Here is a 17732-nt window from a genome sequence, read left to right as displayed (position 1 = left end):
GAATTTCCGATAGAAAGTAATTGGGAAAGCATTAAGTGTAACTGAAGTTTCAAATTACAGAAGGCTTTCAAACCTTCTGCTTTAGCAAGAGTATTGCTTTGTATATTGTTTTACCTACAAAAAAAAAAAAAAAAAAAAAAAGAAAAAACAACCAAAGAAAGAGGAATCAATAATTGTCAAAGGCTCTGTTTTATAAAGTGAAAACTCAGAGTCAATTTAATCAACTCTAGGGGCAGGAAATCAAATATGTTTGCTCCTAGGGTTCTAGGCTCTCAGTATAAAAAATTAGTTAGCTCTTTTCTATCTGTTGTTGACTGCTGGGAGTCATTTGTCATTTCAAGGTGCATTGCTTCTCAGGTTTGCCAGAGGTGCCCCTTCTTGTGCTGTACAGAAAGTCTCCCATTTCATTTGCAGTAAAAAAAGGAATAACTAGGTTTTTACACTAGGGATCAGCTTCAGACTGAGGACATGGACACAAGTCCTCTTTCCTGCTACAGCAGTGCTGTGTGTTGCACCTCTCCTGCAGCTCAGGATTGGGGCCTCTTTAGTCAATGAAAAATACCTCTGGACTAGAATGCAGGTGAAAGAATCATCTAACTACTTAGTGTGCAGTCATAGGGTAATGAAATTTTATTCTGTGGTATGCATAAGTTAAAGTGATATATTATTGGTGGGGTGTTAATCAAACTCCACTGCATAAAGTGTTTGTGGAATGTCTCTTCATCTCATATCTACTGATCCAGTCTTCCAGAGTTGTTAATTACTCCCTGTGCAATAGATATTCACTACTGTGGTAAAACAGTAAAGCAGGGGCCAGCCTAACTTCTGACTTCGTGTTGCTTTTATTGCTTTAGATACTCCACACTACTTAAATATTGTGGCATTTATGTTGAGGCTGCTACTTGTCATTTTATGTGTCCTATTTGGTGTATTTTAAGTTGTAGTAGGTCAGTAGAACACCTTTCATCTCACTTTCTGATAACCAGCCAGTTTGTTGGAAGGCTTAATTCCCTTGTGGATTTAACTGAACAAATATTTCTTGACCTTCCTTCACTGTTTAGATAATCTGGATTCTTAATAATGTTTATCTCTCCTCTTGCTGCCTGCCTCCTCTGTCACTTCCACTTCAACATCTTCCCATTTTTTGGAGAGGAACCCCAAAATTAGTATTAACTCCAAAGTTGTTACTGCAGGCTTGTTAAGTGTAATTTCTAAATGTAATTTCCCTTTTTTTTTCTGTAGGCCAAAACAAACAATGGGATGTCCCTTTGCAATTCTTAATTACTTTTCAAGTTTTACTAATTGTGTGAGTAAAATTAAATTCACTCTTAATGCAGGTTAGGGATCTTACAGTTTCTGAAAGTTGCATCAGCTGTCTCAAGGTGGACATTTTGAGATGCAGGTGGTACCTGCAAGTCCTGGAATGTAGGGATGTAAAACCTGGCAGCAAACATTTCCACTCACAGCTGGAGCTGCTGGGTAAAGAGTCAGTCTTTCAGATCACTTGAGACTTGAAGTTGATATTTAGAGTTTAAATAGGTATGGTGTCAGCATCCATATCCTGTGCTGTTTGGAGTTTAGAAATAAATAAATGTAAAACTAAATTTAAAAAGCAGAACTCAAGAGAGAGAGATGTACACGATTGTTCCAAGGCCTAAGTAATAAGTAGGGACTGCAGTAATCTGTTTTAGTGTCAAGCCAGTTCAGGCTGTTGTTGTGTCTTCAAATTCCAGAATATTTCCTGGGCTGAATTAAGATGGTGCTTCTTCCATCATTTCTGTATTTTTGTTCCCTGGATTTATGGCCAAGTCCAGATATCTATCAATTATTGTATTTTGTGTTGCTGTTTACTAGGCCTTTACTTACACCATGTTAAGTGCTAATTATCTGAATAATCTAGGAAGTGAATAGAGGAATTGTAGTGAATTTTAGGTTGCTTGTGTGTGGCCCTGAGTTACTGTGTGCAGTAGTTATTTCTGAGATTATGAACTGTGTGCATAGAGATTATTTCTGTAAGCGTTTTTTTTTCCAAACTTTAATCATCCATGTAGAATTGACCAAAACACTGTAGCCAGTTGTGAAGATGGCAGAAAAACTGTGTCCTGAATACCAAAAGTTGATGATACCAAGCTCTGGGAAAAAAAAAAATGCAGGTAGGGGGTCTGGCTTTGCTTTGCATGGAGAACAACTGCAAGACTAAATCTGGGAAGTTTACAAATGCCAAAAATATTAAAAGGCTGAGCTCACCGGGGCAGAGGAAAGAACACAAATGCACTCCCTCCCCTCATCCAGGCCTTTCTCCACTTGGGCTGCAAATTATTACGTACACCCAAAGTCAGTAATCCGAGCAGATGTTCTGGGATGATAATCTCCTATGTTCCTATGTTCAACTACCATTTGTCTCAGTGTTTAACCAAATTATTTGAATTAAAAGGGCAGCCTCTACAGAAAGGTGCCATGTCTGCCTTCAGGCTTTTATTTGGGCTCTTAAACAAGAAGGTACTTTAAGTGCATGACTGGGTGTCTTCTGTCTGCACAGAAATCACATCCTTAAAATGCTTTATTAGTCTGATATTTCAATTTTAATTAAAGAAGAAATTTCAACCTATTGTGAAATTACTCTGGCTTGGTTAAAATGCTCATTTGTAAAGCATGATTTGTGAGGTGATTGATCTGGTGCTTTTTTCCTGGATAGGCTTTGGAAATAGTTCAGAAAATATATCTGTATTTGAAGATACTTAACTCAGTAAGAACAATGCAGCCTTGTATTTTTACACCTGCTGGCTGTATATTGAATACCAATGTGGAGAGGGAGTGGGTGCTAGCTTACACTTGCATCATCTTTTCTCATTCACTTTACATGATCTGAATTTTGTTTGTTGAATAATACACAGAACTGCATAAAAATACGAAATCACTATTTCCCAAACATGGATGCTGAGAGCTTTTCCATGAGAGCTTTGTCCAAACACTGCAGTTCCTTAGGCTGCATGTTGCATTTGCAGGCAAAAGCTGTGCTTGACTGGTATTAGTAACTTCCCAACATTTACACAAATTTAGCTGGCAATCAAATCAAAAGTGTTTTAAATACTTCTCAAAAGCACAAGACTGCTGAAATCTGGGCTGCCCTGTTTGCCTGAAACTGCATGTTACTTAAATAACAGCATGGATATATGGAGGAAGTGTAGTACAAGTTGATTTATAACCTACTCAGTAATTGAATTAATATGTTATGATGGGTTGTTAAGACAGTTTAACTCTTCCCCATTTTGTGAATTGCAAAGTAAACTCGAAGTTTTTCCTCGAGATCTAAAGAAAAGTGAAAAGCTTTAATCAAAAGCTTCAGAAAATCTTTTGAGCGTGGAACCAGTATTTCAGTGCTGCTGCCTCTTGTCTTGTATGTGTTTTCAAAGGTTGCAAAACACCTTTCAGGAGCCAAGCACATCAGTTTTACACTCACTGCAGAGCCCTGCAATGTTCTGCAAGTCTTTTGTAGAAGGTGCTTACTTAAGAGCATTGTTTAAAGAACTTCCCAGTCTTCTGCAGAGTTTGCTTCTTAACAGGAGTTTGGATGGAGAAACTTTGGTGCATAGTTGCTTACAAATTATTGTCCTGTTGAAGAAAGGAGGAGAGGGAGATGGAAGTTTATTCCTTGTCTTTACAGTGATGCTGGAAATAATTAGAGAAGTACTGGAGCTCTGTTGCTGCAAACTGATGGTGTACTTTTGTGGACCCAAACAAAAAGTAGGGTCAAGAAATTCTGAAGTTTTGCTTTGAGTTGTCTTCTCTGCCTTTGGTTTAAAAGAAACCAGATACCCACATTGGAGTGGACTGGCTCTAGGGGGCAGCTTGAAAGGAGCCTGGAGGGTTGAATTCATCCAGAATCTCAATTGAAAATAATTTAGAATGGAGCAGGAATTAGAGTTTATACTTGTTGTAGTAAAGAACTAGTATTAAAATACTTGCCAGAAGCTGCTTGGAAACACGCTTAGCCATGTTCTAGGAACAAGGGGCTTAGAAGAATCATTCTGTTGCTGTTCTAGTGTCTAACTGATGGGAAAGACTTCAGCTTCTTAGTTCCTAACACGTGTTTTACATAGAATAGTATCCTCAAGTTTCAGTGTTTTGTGTGGAATTTGCAGAGAAATTCATAAGGTGCCAGCTGACTGAGCTGAAGAAAGCACAGGAAGGAAGGAAGGAAGGAAGGTGGAGCTGTTATTTTGCAGAAAGCTTCCATTGGGCAAATTTGGGTCATATCTTAGGCCTGTATTGGATTACAAGTGGTGTGCAAGTAATTCAAATGCTGTGCCTTCTGTTTGAATTTCATCAAACTGGACATCTATCCTCACTCCTAGGAGTTTCTTCACAGAAATTGTCCTTGACCTTACTGTGATCCATATCAGTATTTCCTGTGGAAGTGTTTCCTCACCTGAATCCCATTATTGTACCCATCTTTGAGCTGCATGTTGGTTTTGGTGTCTTGGAGTTGCCAGCAGTTCACAAGTTGTCTTGTCAGGGTAAAAGGGCACCTTGCAGTCTCTCACTTGAGCGCTACATTGTTTTGTTAGTGGCATTGGTTCCTTTTGGGCTTAACTTGAAAATGTGTGAGAGACAAAGGAGGATGAAATAAAAGCAAACTACTTTCTTGAAGGAATCATAAGTGAAGTATGATCATTCTTAAAGACTAAGGGAGAAGCCATGGTAATTTCTTGCAGAAGTTTTCATTTCAAGGAGAAAAACTTGAAGACCTGCAATACCTGGAACTGTGTGTGTGCAACAACTAAAAGTGAGAGCAGATGGGTTCCAGGATTAAAATTTTGAATATAAACATGCTGATATTAAAAATGAATGTTGGGAAATCAAGGTATATCCTTGTTATAATAGGTATTGTACCAATGTTAGGTTACAGGAGCACCAATGCTTTTTCTTTGTAATGAATTACACCAGAATGGTGTTTGAGTTGTGCTCAGTGCTTGCTGAAAATTTGTTTTGATTTTTTGATTTTACTGTCACTCAAAATGTGGTTTGGATTTGGACAATCTGGGATGATGCTGACATTTCCAATCTGCAGCTTTGTTTACATATGTGAAAACAAGAAAGTGAGAAGAGGATAGACTGTTGAAAGTAGTGCAGATGGTTCATCTGCATTAGGTGTGCAGAGAGGTCAGATTTTCTATTTTTCACTCTTCACATCGTATTGTGGTAATGGTGGTAATTTAAAAAAGAAAAAATTCTGAATTGGGTGAGGTGAAATACTTCTTGAAACAGTAAGTACACACTCAATGCAGTATTATGTGTAAACAGTATAATACAGTCTGTTCAAGTAATCTCTGAAATTTCTTATGCTTTGAACTGTGAAGCCTGGCACACTGCTCTTGTTTCACTGCTTTGTGCCACCTGTAAAATCACATTTGTCAGGAGATTAAGTGAGTATATGCCAGTTGGTTTTTAGTATATCCAATGAAACACTAACCAGTCTGTGTAAAGGGGATACCTTTTTATATTGTGAGATAAGCAGCAAAACTCAGGGTACTAACCCCAAATAAACTGACTTTGGCACTCAGTTTTGCTCTGGTAAGGAAAAAAACCCAGGTGCTTCATCTGGTACATTTCTGTGGACTGCTAGTTTATACTGATTAGTGTTTTTTCTTTTCTCATTTATTAAGGATATACGACCAAAATCCTGAACAACCAAACATATTCCAGGTGGAGCAGCTGGAACGTCTCAAGAGAGAGCTGCCAGAGTTGAAAAGCTGTGTGACCCCCACAGTTAGCCACTTCAAAGCCATAACTCCATGTAAATGCCATCATTGTTGCAAGGAAGAGAAACCTGTAGATAACTTGAAGTGTTTTCAGATGAAGAAGGACTAATTTTAGGCAGAATGCTGTTTTGTATCTATAGAATTTTCACTATTGGAATAGTTCTGTCTATGCTTTCAGGTTGGTTTGGTTTAATTTTAAGTCTTCAAATAGCAATAACTGTGTTCCTCCTTCCTAACAGTACTTAGTAAAATTTCAAGAAATGTTAAAATATTCAACCAGTTAGTTATTGTTCCAAATTACATACACAGTTTTAACTTTTTCCTCACATCATATCAAGTCTTGAAAAAGAAAATTATTATGATATTATTTTGCTTTTAAAAAAACCAAAAATTAAGTAGTCTCAGTAGTGAAAGCTCGGAAACTAAATTGTAGAGAAATTACAATAATCTGATATTGAATATGCTGAAAATTTGTTTTAATTTTGATTTTACTTACAGGCTGACAAGCTGTAGCATTTATCTGACAGCAGGAAATTGAGTGATTTTAAGATACATATAAATAGATCTGGCCTATACATGATCTGAACAAATTGGTACCTCATGTATATGTATTTGCACTGGTAGATCCACCTGTACAAAGCTTTGTGCCATTTAAAATACTTTATTTCTTAGCAAACTGCAGCTCGTTTTCCCCCACTTGATTGGAATTGAGGCTGCTGCTTTTGTTTCCTCAGCCCCCAGTTGAGTGGTGCAGCAATCAGGGGGGAACCACGAGTAATGTTGTTCATTAATCACACACAGGCCTGCTAAAGTTTAAAAATTTTGCTAATAATTGTAACAGAATTACAGAAACATCTTCAGTGGTCAAGAATCTTTTTTGCACAGTAACCTTAATGAACAGAGTGTGTACCCTGCACAAACTCTACAAAATGCATGCTTTATCTACTAAGCATTAATTTTAGGTGTTTGCTGAGGTCCTTGCATCTTTATGGTGCTAGTTATGTGTGAAGGGTGCAAGGACCAACTCAACAACTTAATCTCCTTTGCCTGAGAAACCACAAGCCTGTTATTCACAAACATTTGGAGAAGAGGCTCTACCATACTTGGTATGTATGTGTACCCTACATGGTTTGTCTGTCTTACTTATAATGCAAGCTACTGGCTTTTGTATTTTGCAAGATTTTTTGGCTTTTACCATGGAGCAAGAATCACAAATGTACTGGATTCAGATAATCAGTATTCTGTTGGCTGGTATCTATCCTCTGTAATTTATTACAAAGTCATAGTTTAGAGTTTTAATAGATAAGTATGCATGTCCCTTCTCCTCCTGATGTTGCAGGTCATGCCAACACAACAGCTGTAACTTTCTACTGAAATGTTAATGTATAATAAGAATGGAAAATATTTATTTTTTTTTCTCTTGTAAATTGACAATGAAAACAATAGTATGTACTATATTCTTTATATACAGTCATTGCTACATATAGAACTGATTGTACAAAGAGTAAAGCCATTGCAAATAAGTGTTTGAGCCTGCACTGCTGAGCAGTTCAAAACAGCTTGTTTTGACTTGTGCATTTTAGTATTTAAAGTTTGTCCTGCACAAACAGCACAATAGTATTAGGTATCTGGAAGCCTTCTTTTATTAAAAAAAAAAAAAAAAAAAAACAAAACAAAAAAAAAAACAAAACAAAACCACAAAACATCCCTAAACCAAAACTGGAAGTGTGTGAGCTGTTTTTGAGAAGGGGAGGGGGCACTGAACCAGAATCTTGGCACCAGGAACCTGTGGCTGTTACTTGATACATTCCTCATTATGTGATGAATTCACAAATTTCTTTTTTAAATTTTTTTCCTCCTTTGTGTACCCTGTGGGATCCTCTTGGCAGGTCTTGAGGGCTTTGCCAGCTGTTACTCAGCTCCTGGCAGAGTTTGTGTCACTGCTTGTGAGAGGTGGGCAGCACATCCTCAGAGATGCTGAGACACCTGTTCTGTGCAAAGGGGGTTTAAAAGCTGTGCTGTGTAAAGCACCTCTCAGACCTATCCCACTGAGATGCTCAGGCACCCTTGAAATCTTCTTTCCCAGCCTTCAGTGCTCAGGGAATTGCACTTGCCAGTTCTGTTTGAGGGGACTGGGGGTGGAAATAAATCCACCTCTCAGGTTTCTGTGGTTGAAATGACCCCTGAGGTATCAGAAAGTCTTTTTTCCCAGCCTGGCAACTGAAGAAGGAGTTGAGATTCCTCAGTTCTGCTTTTCAAGGTTGTTAATTTTCTCTTATCTATTACACTCCTTCTCTGACCTGCTGAGATCTGTCCAGCAGGTCGGGTTGTGGCACAGCCCCTACCCTTTGGGTGATGTTAACTTTTTATAATAAGAACTACATGTACTTTATTTACAATAATTTTCCAATACCTGTCACCTATGTTAGACAGTCTGTCTCTAAAGCAATCCAAAAGTGCCACCATCACAGCAGAAGATGGAGGACAAGAAGAAGGACAGGACACAGATTCCTCCATCTTGCTTCTTGAACCCCCATTCTAAACCTCCAAAATTCTACTTTTTCACCCTGTGATAAATTGACCATCATTCTACTCAAACTCTTTTGGCTTGTAAATCTTCACACAAGGCTGGTAGTTTTTTCCATGGACTGAAATGGAAGGCACAGGTGTTTTTGACTCTGTGCCAAGGTCTCTGAGCCCCTTGCTAGGGTCTCGAGTCCTCCAGGGCAGCCAGAGGAGTGTCCTGGGTTCCAACATCCACCCACTGTGATGGTTTTACAGGGCAGTTCTGAGTAGTGTTGGTGTTTTCTTGCTGACTCCTTTTTTTCTGAGTAAGTTGTGTCAGCAGCTTCCTCCAAACCTGAGGAGCTTCCACAGCTCTGCTGCTGTGCCAGTTCTTGGAGCTGAGCTCACAGCTTGGGCGTGCTGAGCAGCTGTCACTCAGCCACTGGCAGTGCAGGGGGGACAGAAGGAACCAAAGAATTTGGGATCTGACAGGGGAAAGTGCCCCCTCCTGCTCTGGCGTGCTTGTTGGAAACCAGTGTGGTCCAGGGCAGAGAGGCTTTGCTCCAGCCAAGAGACTGCTGCAGAATTTTAATCCAGAGATGTGAGAGCTGTAGTAGAGGAGACAGAATTTCTCTCTTGATTTTGGAACATTTCCTTCTGGCCCACCCAAAGACTGGGCTCTGCATCTGTACTATTGGTTGCTGAATGACACTCCCACACGATGCCTGTACTTGGGTGTGTGCATGTGTATATTTATATATGGATGTTGTATATATATTTATATATGTAGCTGGATGGTGTGGGAGCTGGTCATGACAGAGCTGCTGTGTTACGATACACAGTTGGATGCTCCCTCCAAAATTTCTCCAAATAACTGGGCCTTCATGTATTTTCAGTCACACAGATCTTGTACCTTAACTGTAAACCTGCAGCAAAGTCTTGGTCACAGCAGCTGCCAGCTGAGCTAACACTTGCTGACTCCACATTTGTCTCACACCCCTGGAATTACACCCCACAGCCTGGAGTTTGCACTTTTCTTCTTAGCTGCATCCATCATATCAGTCTCCCAGAGCCCAGCTTTGACACTTTGAACCGCCAGTGACTGCTTCCATACAGTTCTTGGGGAAAAAAAGCCAGTCCTGGCCTTCCCCTTTCTCTTGCAGCCTGTAAACTGCACCACATGCAGGAGTTTGCTCTTTCTGTGTGCCCTCAGATTCTCTCACAGAATCTATGTCCAAAATTGAGAAAAGTCCAGCAGCTGCTCCCTCAGAGAAGGTCCTGGAAGAAAGAGCCAGTGCTGGACTGTACCTTTCTTTTGTAGCCTCTAAACTGCACTGAGGTGATTCACTTTCCCTTCTTCAGGATCCAAACCTGAAGCCCTCCCCTACTTGCTCCCACTAAAGGTGCCAGGACAAAAAAGATGTTGGCTTTTAGCTTCCCACTGTCACCATTCAGAACTCCACCCTGTATCCCTGTGTACTTCCTAGACAATTAAATGTCCTGTGGTAGTCCTTTCTGTCTCAGAAACCCAGAGGGCAGATCTGAAACCAAAAGTGTCCGGACCCTACTGGCAAAATGTGCCAGGACAAAAAGAAATACATTTATTTTGAAGGCAAGCAGCTCTCCCTGGTGTTCCTGGTGCACATAAGAGGCTCCCCAGGGGAGGTAAAGGCCAGCACCTGCTTTCTTTCATGGCATTTCCAGTGTGGGAGCAATCCCCTCCCAGGAGCCCTGCACCGAAATTTGAGTGCTGCCTCCAGTGTTGAAAACATCCACCAGGGACTGCTCTAACACACAAGTTCTCTCCAAGGAAGAGCTGCTGCTGCTGCTTTGTGCCTCCCCGGGGCAGCACCTCCTGCACCGCCAGCGATGGGGTGAGGTGCTGTCCTCAGCAGATAAAGGCATCCTCATGCTCTTTCTGGAGCTCACTCCCGTATTTGGATACCAGCTCCAAAACTGTGTGTGTCCAGGGATCACTTTCAGAGAAGCCTTTCCAGAACAGAAAGCTCAGGGGTTTATACCTCCCTAGGGAACCCTGTAATGTCATCCTTTTCTTTCAGGTGGCCAGCAGCTGACAAGGACAAGGATGGATTAATTACCACTTTATTTAAATTGACAACGGTTAGATGAAAATGTAAAAAGAGAAAAATGCACAATGGCAAAACTCCAATCTGGTCAGAGTTATTTACTACCCAATTAAGCTGGTAATACAGTGCTCTATTTATTGCACCAATAACATAGCCAGTTTAATAACTATTAAATAGAGATTGATGTTACTCACCCGTGTCACTGACCATGGGCAAACCTCTCACCCAGCCTCCAGAGCTGTCCCTGAGGGCTGTTCCCACCCAAGGGAAGGATCTTCTTGCATCTCAAGGAGATATGCTGGGGAAACTGAGACTGATCTTTTGTAGTGTGAAGAGGTTGGTTGTCCTGCAACTTCTAGATTCTGTGTTGTCCTCAGCAGAACGTGTTTGAGTCAGGTGTTACCAGCTCTTTGGTTTCTGCTCAAAGCTTCCATCTCTCACTTCCCTACCAGGCTCTTCCATATCCCTGTTGATGCCCACCTCAGTCAGGAGGGGCCTAATTTAAGAGAGTTTGTTTGATCAAGCTGGTCTCAGCATTCTTCACCACTGAACCTAGTGTTCTACTAAACCCCCTGGTTTTTAATCCATCACCAAAAATACGTAAATAGGACAAAGAAGGGGTTCTTTAAAGATGTCCCAGCCCTTCCAAATGGAATAGCTCCAGTGCCCCTGCCCCTCATAATGCACTTACTTGTTCCTCACAGCAGTCCTGTGGTCCCAGGAACAGGGGAGCTTTATCTCCATCCCTTACAGAGACAGTGAGACCCCTCTGGAGCTCTGTCTGTGTCTCCAGCTCCAATGCCTACATTCCCACTGCTTCCAGCTCTCCCTCTTTGCTGACTGGTTTCTAGGTCTGCCTCATATCCAAGGTTTCATCCATTATGTGTAGTTCTGTCACCTTAGGGCAAATGGAATCTCTCTGGAGAAGTGGGAAATCAGGTGGATGCAGCAAAAACACTCTCCCACCTTTGAAAAAGTTACGAAGATCAGCATGGACTCTGCATTTAAGTGAGAAAAGGCCTCCAGAAGAAAAAGAAGGATGGCATTATCTACTTAGATGTTTTTGCTTCAATTGACTGGAAATAATAGAGCTCAAGGTCTGGGTAAGAGGCATCCATCCCAGCTGCCCCACCAGCTCTGCCATGTAACCTTGCCCCTCACTTAATCTGCTTATTAAAAGCATTTCCCCAGTTTTTCTGACATTGCAGGCTCCTCCACTCATCTGCCTCACTGCTTTCTCCAAGGGACAGGTTTTACCCTGCCTTCCTTTCTCAAAGTCCTTTCTCTGCACTTTTTGGCCTCAGCTTCTGGAGTTCTTTGGTTTTTGCTGTGTCCCCAAGTATGTTTAAGAGGAGTAAATAAATATTCCTTATGAAGAAGAAGGGGAATGACTTGCTCCCATGGACTACAGACAAAAAGGTAAAATTTAAAAAGTGAAACTGCCTGGGAAATCTCATCATTTTAGGTCATTTGTGTTACCTTGGCATTTCCAATCTCCTTCAGAGATGGTGGAGGTGGTTTGGCCTGCAGTTTGATTGCTCTCATCCCTGGATGTCTGTGGGACATTTCTAGGCCCACTGTTAGTCCCCTGTCACATCCTGGCCTGCCTTGGCCACCAGCCGCCCTCGTGTCCTCTGCTGTGACCACCTCAGGTGTGGGTCACTGTGGCTGGCTCACTGTGCAAATCCAAGGGGACTCGAGGCTGTGCAGGTGGATGGGCACAGGTGTCCCCTGCTGCCCTCAGCTGTCATCCAGTGCCACGGGGCCCTGCCCAGGAACCTGCCTGGCAGCTCGGGTGCGGGGACAGCCGAACTCTGCTGCCAGTGCCCCAGGGCTGCCCCTGCATCTCCCGAACAGCTCCCATGTGACTCCAGGTCACAGGGTTTGGCCACACCTGTGCCACTCACAGCTGTCTTCGTCTGTCAGCAGGAAGGAAAGGAACCAGGGGAGGAAAGAGGAAGAAACGAGAGCAGGAAGGGCAGGAAAGGAGGGAGAGAGAGAGGGAGAGGTGAGGAGGCTGCATTCAGCAGTGAGGAGCAGAGTGGCCGATAAGCACCGCGCCAGAGGCTTCCGATGTCTTCCTCAACTTCCACCAGCACTTTGCCCAGTGGCCTGGCCGTCCTGACGACCTTCCCAGATGTTCTCTTCATCCCTGAAATCGTGAGTGCTGCCTTGTCCCTGAGGGAGGGCTGTGGCTGCTGCTTGGGCACTCAGCACAGGTTGTGCTGCAGGTGTCCGAGGGGTGACACTTGTCCCACGGCAGGTCCCTGAGCCACAGGGGGCTGGAGGGCATCTCATCCTCGGGGAAAACCACGGGCTCTGAAGCTCTCCTTTAGTCTGCAGTGGGATTTTTCTGGAGTCCTTGAAAAGCGTTTTAATTTCCTGCCTGAAACACAGCAGGTTTAAGCAGGTGCCAAATGGAGCTGGTTAATGACCCGAGGTGATTTTAGCGGAGAGCACAGGCAGAGGATGAGCTGCTGGCTTGGAGCAGGGGGTTAGGGAGCGAGGGAATTGCTGGCAGCAGCCGAGGCTGTGCTTCCATCGCGGCATTCCTGAGCCGCAGGTGCGGAGCTGCGGGACCCTGGGCGTGTGGGAGAGCAAAGGGTGAGCAAACACCTTGTAACCTCTTTCCACACTGTAACTTCATTGAGCAGGAGGAGATCATAATCTTAATGGACTTGGCGCTCGTGGTTTAAAGGAATTGCTCTGAGCATAGGTTATTAGATACAAAGTCTCAGCCTCAACTTTTCCCCTGTCCTCTGCCCCGCTCATGAAACGTGCTCTTCGCACAAGAGCTTGGGAGGCTTTTTTCCAAATTCCCAGCGCTTTGAAAGCTCTGGTTGAGTATTGTAGAATAGCATTCAGATTATTTCATGCTAAAAACTTCAGTTTTGCCATCTGGCACCAAATCCTTTCCTGTCACCCAGCCTGCTCCCTGCTCCTGGGATATACCAAGTTTCCTTCATTCCCCTGGTGATAACAATGTAGCAAAGAGGATGTAGACCTGATCTGTGCCCAAGAGCAATGCCCAGGTTTCCTGGAGCTACAGGAGGGAGGATGTTGAGTGCCTGTGGAGATTTTGGCTGGGCTGACACTTGCCAGCCACCCCTGCCCCTGAGTTATGTTGGTCCTGTTGGCCTCAGAGAGCTCATTCCCCTTGAACTGTTTGTTTGTAATCCCTGTCTCCAGGGGATTTGCCAGGGCAGCTTTCTGAAGTGAGCACACTATCCTTAGGTTTGGGTAAGATCTGGAAATGTGCATCCTGAAGGCCCAGGAACCACCCAGGAAGGAGGAATGCTGCATGACTGGATTTCTCCATCTCCAGGCAGATTCTGGGCTGTGCAACTGTGTGACCTCTGCTGTGTACAAAGGAGGTGGCTGCCTTGAATCAGAGGGATAAAGAGTTTCTCATTCCTTAGTGGAATCTCAGGTTCCCTGCCATGGGCCGAGATGGTAACATAACAAAACAAAACAAAATTGGCATTTTAAATGCTAAGATAGTTGTGAAATTTTCAGAAGATCCTACCTGCAGCTCAGATGATTGCCACATTTGCATGGGCTGATCAAAAGTTACCATTTTTAATCTGTGAGGCTCAGTTTAATTCTTGTAATCTATTTAATTTGAAGAACTTTCTGCACATATGGATACCCAGACCTATGTGGAAAACCTGAAACAAGCTGAAAGCAGATATGTTTGCTTTGTAAAAGCTATTTAAAGGATGAATTTTTTCCTTAGACTGCTGTCCACATCCTGCTGTGAGTTATTGAAAGCCTCTCAATCCTTCCTTCCTTTTTATGAATCTTCACTATAAAACCAAAGTCAATAATCAAACCAGGTCAAACAGACATTTCTGAGTGGTAAGCACAGCCTGCAGGAAGGAGAGATGGTGAGTGGTAGGGAGTGAGCTGTGGTGCTTCTTTCCCCAACCTTGTATCTCACCATAATTTGTGCTTGATTTTAATGGAGCATAACGCTTTCCCCCAGGATTTTTAGCTGCAACACACTCATTGTGTCAGCCCATGAGTGATTAAAAGGACTGGATCAGTGTTCAAGGCTCAGCCTTTGGTTGTTACAGGAGGGACCACGAGAGCAGCACTTTGGAAGACCCATTTTCACTCAGGTCTTTGCCACATCTCAACCACATAATTGATGTCATGTGTCAATTTGCATAATGGCACCAACAAACTTTCCTACAACTGTGGGGTGACACAAATGATGTAACATTTTCTGAGTTAACATAAATCAGAGACTTTCTTTCCACTTGCAGAATGATTGGAAGGAAATGGAAATGAGTATGGATGCTGGCTGGGATACACTGGCCATACAAGGATCAGAATGACCTTAAAGTCAGCAAGGCTGTCCTACCTTTGGACATCTGCCTGAATCTCAGACTGGCTGGTGGTGAGGGATAGATCCCCACAACAGCACAGATCCACAGAGTGTGGGCTCAGCTGTGGAGCTCCTCATCACAGGATGCTGCACAGACTGAACTCTGCACAGGTCCAAGGTATAACTGGGCTGATTTGTGGCACAGAAAAGCTACTGAGGGCGTTTCAGTGCAAAGGCACCACTTGCACTCCAGACATTCCACAACACTGAACATAATGCTCCCATCCTCTTGTGCAGGAGTCTGCTGGTGAAGGGATGGAGCCCTGACATAGCTGTCCCCGTGTACCACCCATGGCAAACTCCCAATGCTGGCTGAGAAGGTCCTACCCACTCTCACACCAGCAGCTGGGACCAGGCACAGCTCTGATGTAGGCAGTGAAGGATGACCCAAAGGACTGGAGCAGAAATATGAGCTTCCTTTCCCAAGCAGGAGCTGGGAGCCTCAGGCTCTTTTCCTCTACCCAGAGAGTCAAACCTCTCTCACAGTGATATTTGCATGTGACCCTTGTGAGGGCAGGTCTCTGTGCTGCTTGTGCAGGTGAGCTGGGTTTGACACGCTGGGTGTGAAGCAAAGATACCTCTCCTAAATCAGCCTCCCTGTTCATTAAAGCCAGCCCTCAGAAGGGTCTGAGCCAGCCTCCTAAGCACACTGGTGTAGGGAGGGTGTGAGTGGTGGTGGCACCAGTGAGGAATTTTTTTGGTCAGGATCAATGGCAGATACTCCCAGCTGAATGCCCATTTTTGAGTGGAGGCTGGGAAGAACTCGGGCTGCTGCCATGTGCAGTGCCAAAGGCGTGAGTGGCTTTTGGCTCTGCTCTGGACAAGTCACTTTATCCCACACTCACCCTGTCCCCCGCTTTGACTTGCAGATCTTTGGGGGCCTTGTGTGGATCCTGGTGGCATCCTCGAAGGTCCTAGCCCCCATGCTGCAGGGCTGGGTGATGTTTGTCTCCGTGTTCTGCTTCGTCATGTCCATCTCCCTCCTGTGCCTCTACTTCTGCGGCGCTCACGGCGGCGGCGGCAGCTGCTGGGTCACCTTGGTACGTGCCTGTGACAAACCCTAGGGGTGGCTTTGTCACCAGCAGGGTGCTGCTGCTGCTCCCCAGCCTGCAGCCTGGTTGTAGGGGCAGTGTGACTCCCTTGGAGGTGACGGTGTGCTCCTTGTTCCTTAGGATGCCATCTGCCACAGCACGGCAGCGCTGTTCTACCTCAGTGCCGCGGTACTGGAAGCCTACACGACCTATTCGCTTGGCTTCACCATACTCCTGGCACAGGAGTACAGGGAGAACATTGCTGCTGTGGTGAGTGCCTGGCAGGAGGGCAGGGAATGGCAGCAGGTGGCTCTGGAGTGGCCTCAAGTGCAAATCTGTATTTGCACCAACAGTTTGGGGAGGGGGGAGAGAAACCAGTCACCGTCTCAGCATGCACGGGTGTCCCCAGACATGTGGCACGTCACGAGGCGTGGGCTCAGTGCTGGGGTGGCACCGTGCCCCAGAACACTGACGGGCTGCTGTGTTTTTCCATCCCAGGTATTTGCATTCGTGGCCACCCTGCTGTATGTGATCCACAAGGTGTTCTCGCTCCTGCGGTGGAAATCGTCCTGAGGGCCTGAACAGCCCCAGCAACAACGGCTGTCCTCTCCAGGCTGGGTTTGGGGTTTGTTTTCTAATGTATAGCCTAGAAACAAGTAGCTTTTTATGTGGGATCTTGGTGATGAAGACAAGGAGCTTGCCAGAGAAAGGAATATCTTGGCACAATCTGTTTCCCTTCAATATTTTCCAGGCTGGGTACAGTTTGATGCTGGGGCCAAAATAAAAAAAAAAAGCCATCCAATTTTAAAAAAACAGTATAGTTGGATTCAAAGGGCTAAAATATCCCTGGACTTCACCTTCATGTATCCAGAGTTGTTACTGGTATCGGGGAAAAGGGAACAACAAACACCAAGGAGTACAAGTGTGAAACTGTGTCATTTTAATTGCTGTGTGCCCATTTAAGTGTGTTTCCCCCCCTAGAACCACTGTGCAAATTAATATTTTCAAGCAGTTTCTGAAAATGCCTTCTCTGACTTGCAATGAACAATGGGGACAATATTTAACTCAGCTCAGGAGCAATGTGGATCACTGTAGCTCCTGAAGGGTGCTGCTGAATTCTGAGGTACGACTGTAAGGCCAGGAATTACCACTGCCCTTGATCCCAGCCCTACAAAGCACAACCTGGAAGGGGCCCAGTGCGCTGTAGGAGACTTCTCTGGGTGGTCAGAATCAAATCCTCAGAAAGCAGAGGCAATCAACTCCTGCCTTTGGTGAATGCTACTCTCTCACACTGCCATGGTGTCACTAATAAAGATGGGTTTGCTGTGATTTTGAGAATGGGTGAGTCCTTGCTGCTCTTTTTCCCTTTGCTGCACCCAGCCCCAGGAGCTTTGCACCCTGACAGGCAGTGCCACCACGGGGCTGAGTGACTGGCTGGGTGGAGCTCAATTGCCAGCTGGGGTTAAACCTTGACAATGAATTAATTCAAATGGGGTTTAGACCCAGGAAGGGATGTTTTCAACGTCTTAGAGGTGCCTAGGAAACAGTGGTACTAAATTATCTCTTCCAGCTTATGGGGCAAAGAATGCTTCCATTTTAAGTCTGAAGTTCCTGGATAACACTGAGGACTAGAGGATAAGAAGGAAATAAAAGTTGACTTGGAGGCTCCTCTGTTGATTCATATCTGGGCAAACTTTTGACCTGTGACCATGGGTTTGGTTTGAAGCTTTTTAATTGCAAACTAAGGAAAACATTTGTGGAGATTTTTTGTCTTTGCTAAAACCAGCCTGACTTGTTTTGCTTGTGTTACTGTGACAACAGGGAACTGCTTGCAACAGAGGTGGAAAGAGAAATCCCTTTTCAGGGCAGGGAGGGAACTCAAAGCCACTTTGGACAATGGCACATGGCTCTGAAGTTCCACATCCACCTGTTGAAACTGGTTTCACCATCCCATCAT

The 17732-nt window shown here is 44.1% G+C and overlaps 2 protein-coding genes across 6 annotated transcripts in view; both read left to right on the top strand.

Annotated features, from left to right (window-relative positions):
- Positions 1 to 7468, top strand: part of GPCPD1 (glycerophosphocholine phosphodiesterase 1) — a 43405-nt gene extending 35937 nt beyond the window's left edge. For 3 of the 4 annotated variants that reach the window (XM_058802709.1, XM_058802710.1, XM_058802708.1), the window contains one exon: positions 5667 to 7468. In XM_058802709.1, coding sequence (XP_058658692.1) covers positions 5667 to 5871 — 205 coding nt within the window. In that variant the 3' untranslated portion in view covers positions 5872 to 7468. Of the gene's footprint in view, positions 1 to 2051; positions 2154 to 5666 lie in introns of all 4 variants that reach the window. The other variant, XM_058802711.1, reaches the window with a different exon arrangement.
- Positions 7469 to 12427: 4959 nt separating this feature from the next.
- On the top strand, positions 12428 to 17403 carry MAL (mal, T cell differentiation protein). 2 transcript variants are annotated; one of them, XM_058802713.1, is made up of 4 exons: positions 12428 to 12514; positions 15614 to 15784; positions 15917 to 16045; positions 16274 to 17395. In XM_058802713.1, exons 1-4 carry the CDS (start codon positions 12428 to 12430, stop codon positions 16346 to 16348), a joined length of 462 nt encoding a protein of 153 aa, XP_058658696.1. In that variant the 3' UTR covers positions 16349 to 17395. The 2 variants fall into 2 exon arrangements, with proteins under 2 accessions (XP_058658696.1, XP_058658695.1); XM_058802712.1 differs by lacking the exon at positions 12428 to 12514 and having other exon boundaries at positions 15521 to 15784; positions 16274 to 17403.
- The last annotated feature ends 329 nt before the right edge of the window (positions 17404 to 17732 follow it).

The sequence above is a fragment of the Ammospiza caudacuta genome, chromosome 3 (genome assembly GCF_027887145.1).
Source record: "Ammospiza caudacuta isolate bAmmCau1 chromosome 3, bAmmCau1.pri, whole genome shotgun sequence".
NCBI lineage: Eukaryota > Metazoa > Chordata > Aves > Passeriformes > Passerellidae > Ammospiza > Ammospiza caudacuta.
The sequence above is the reverse complement of the archived record's forward strand: the minus strand, read 5'-3'. Positions and strand labels throughout refer to the sequence as shown.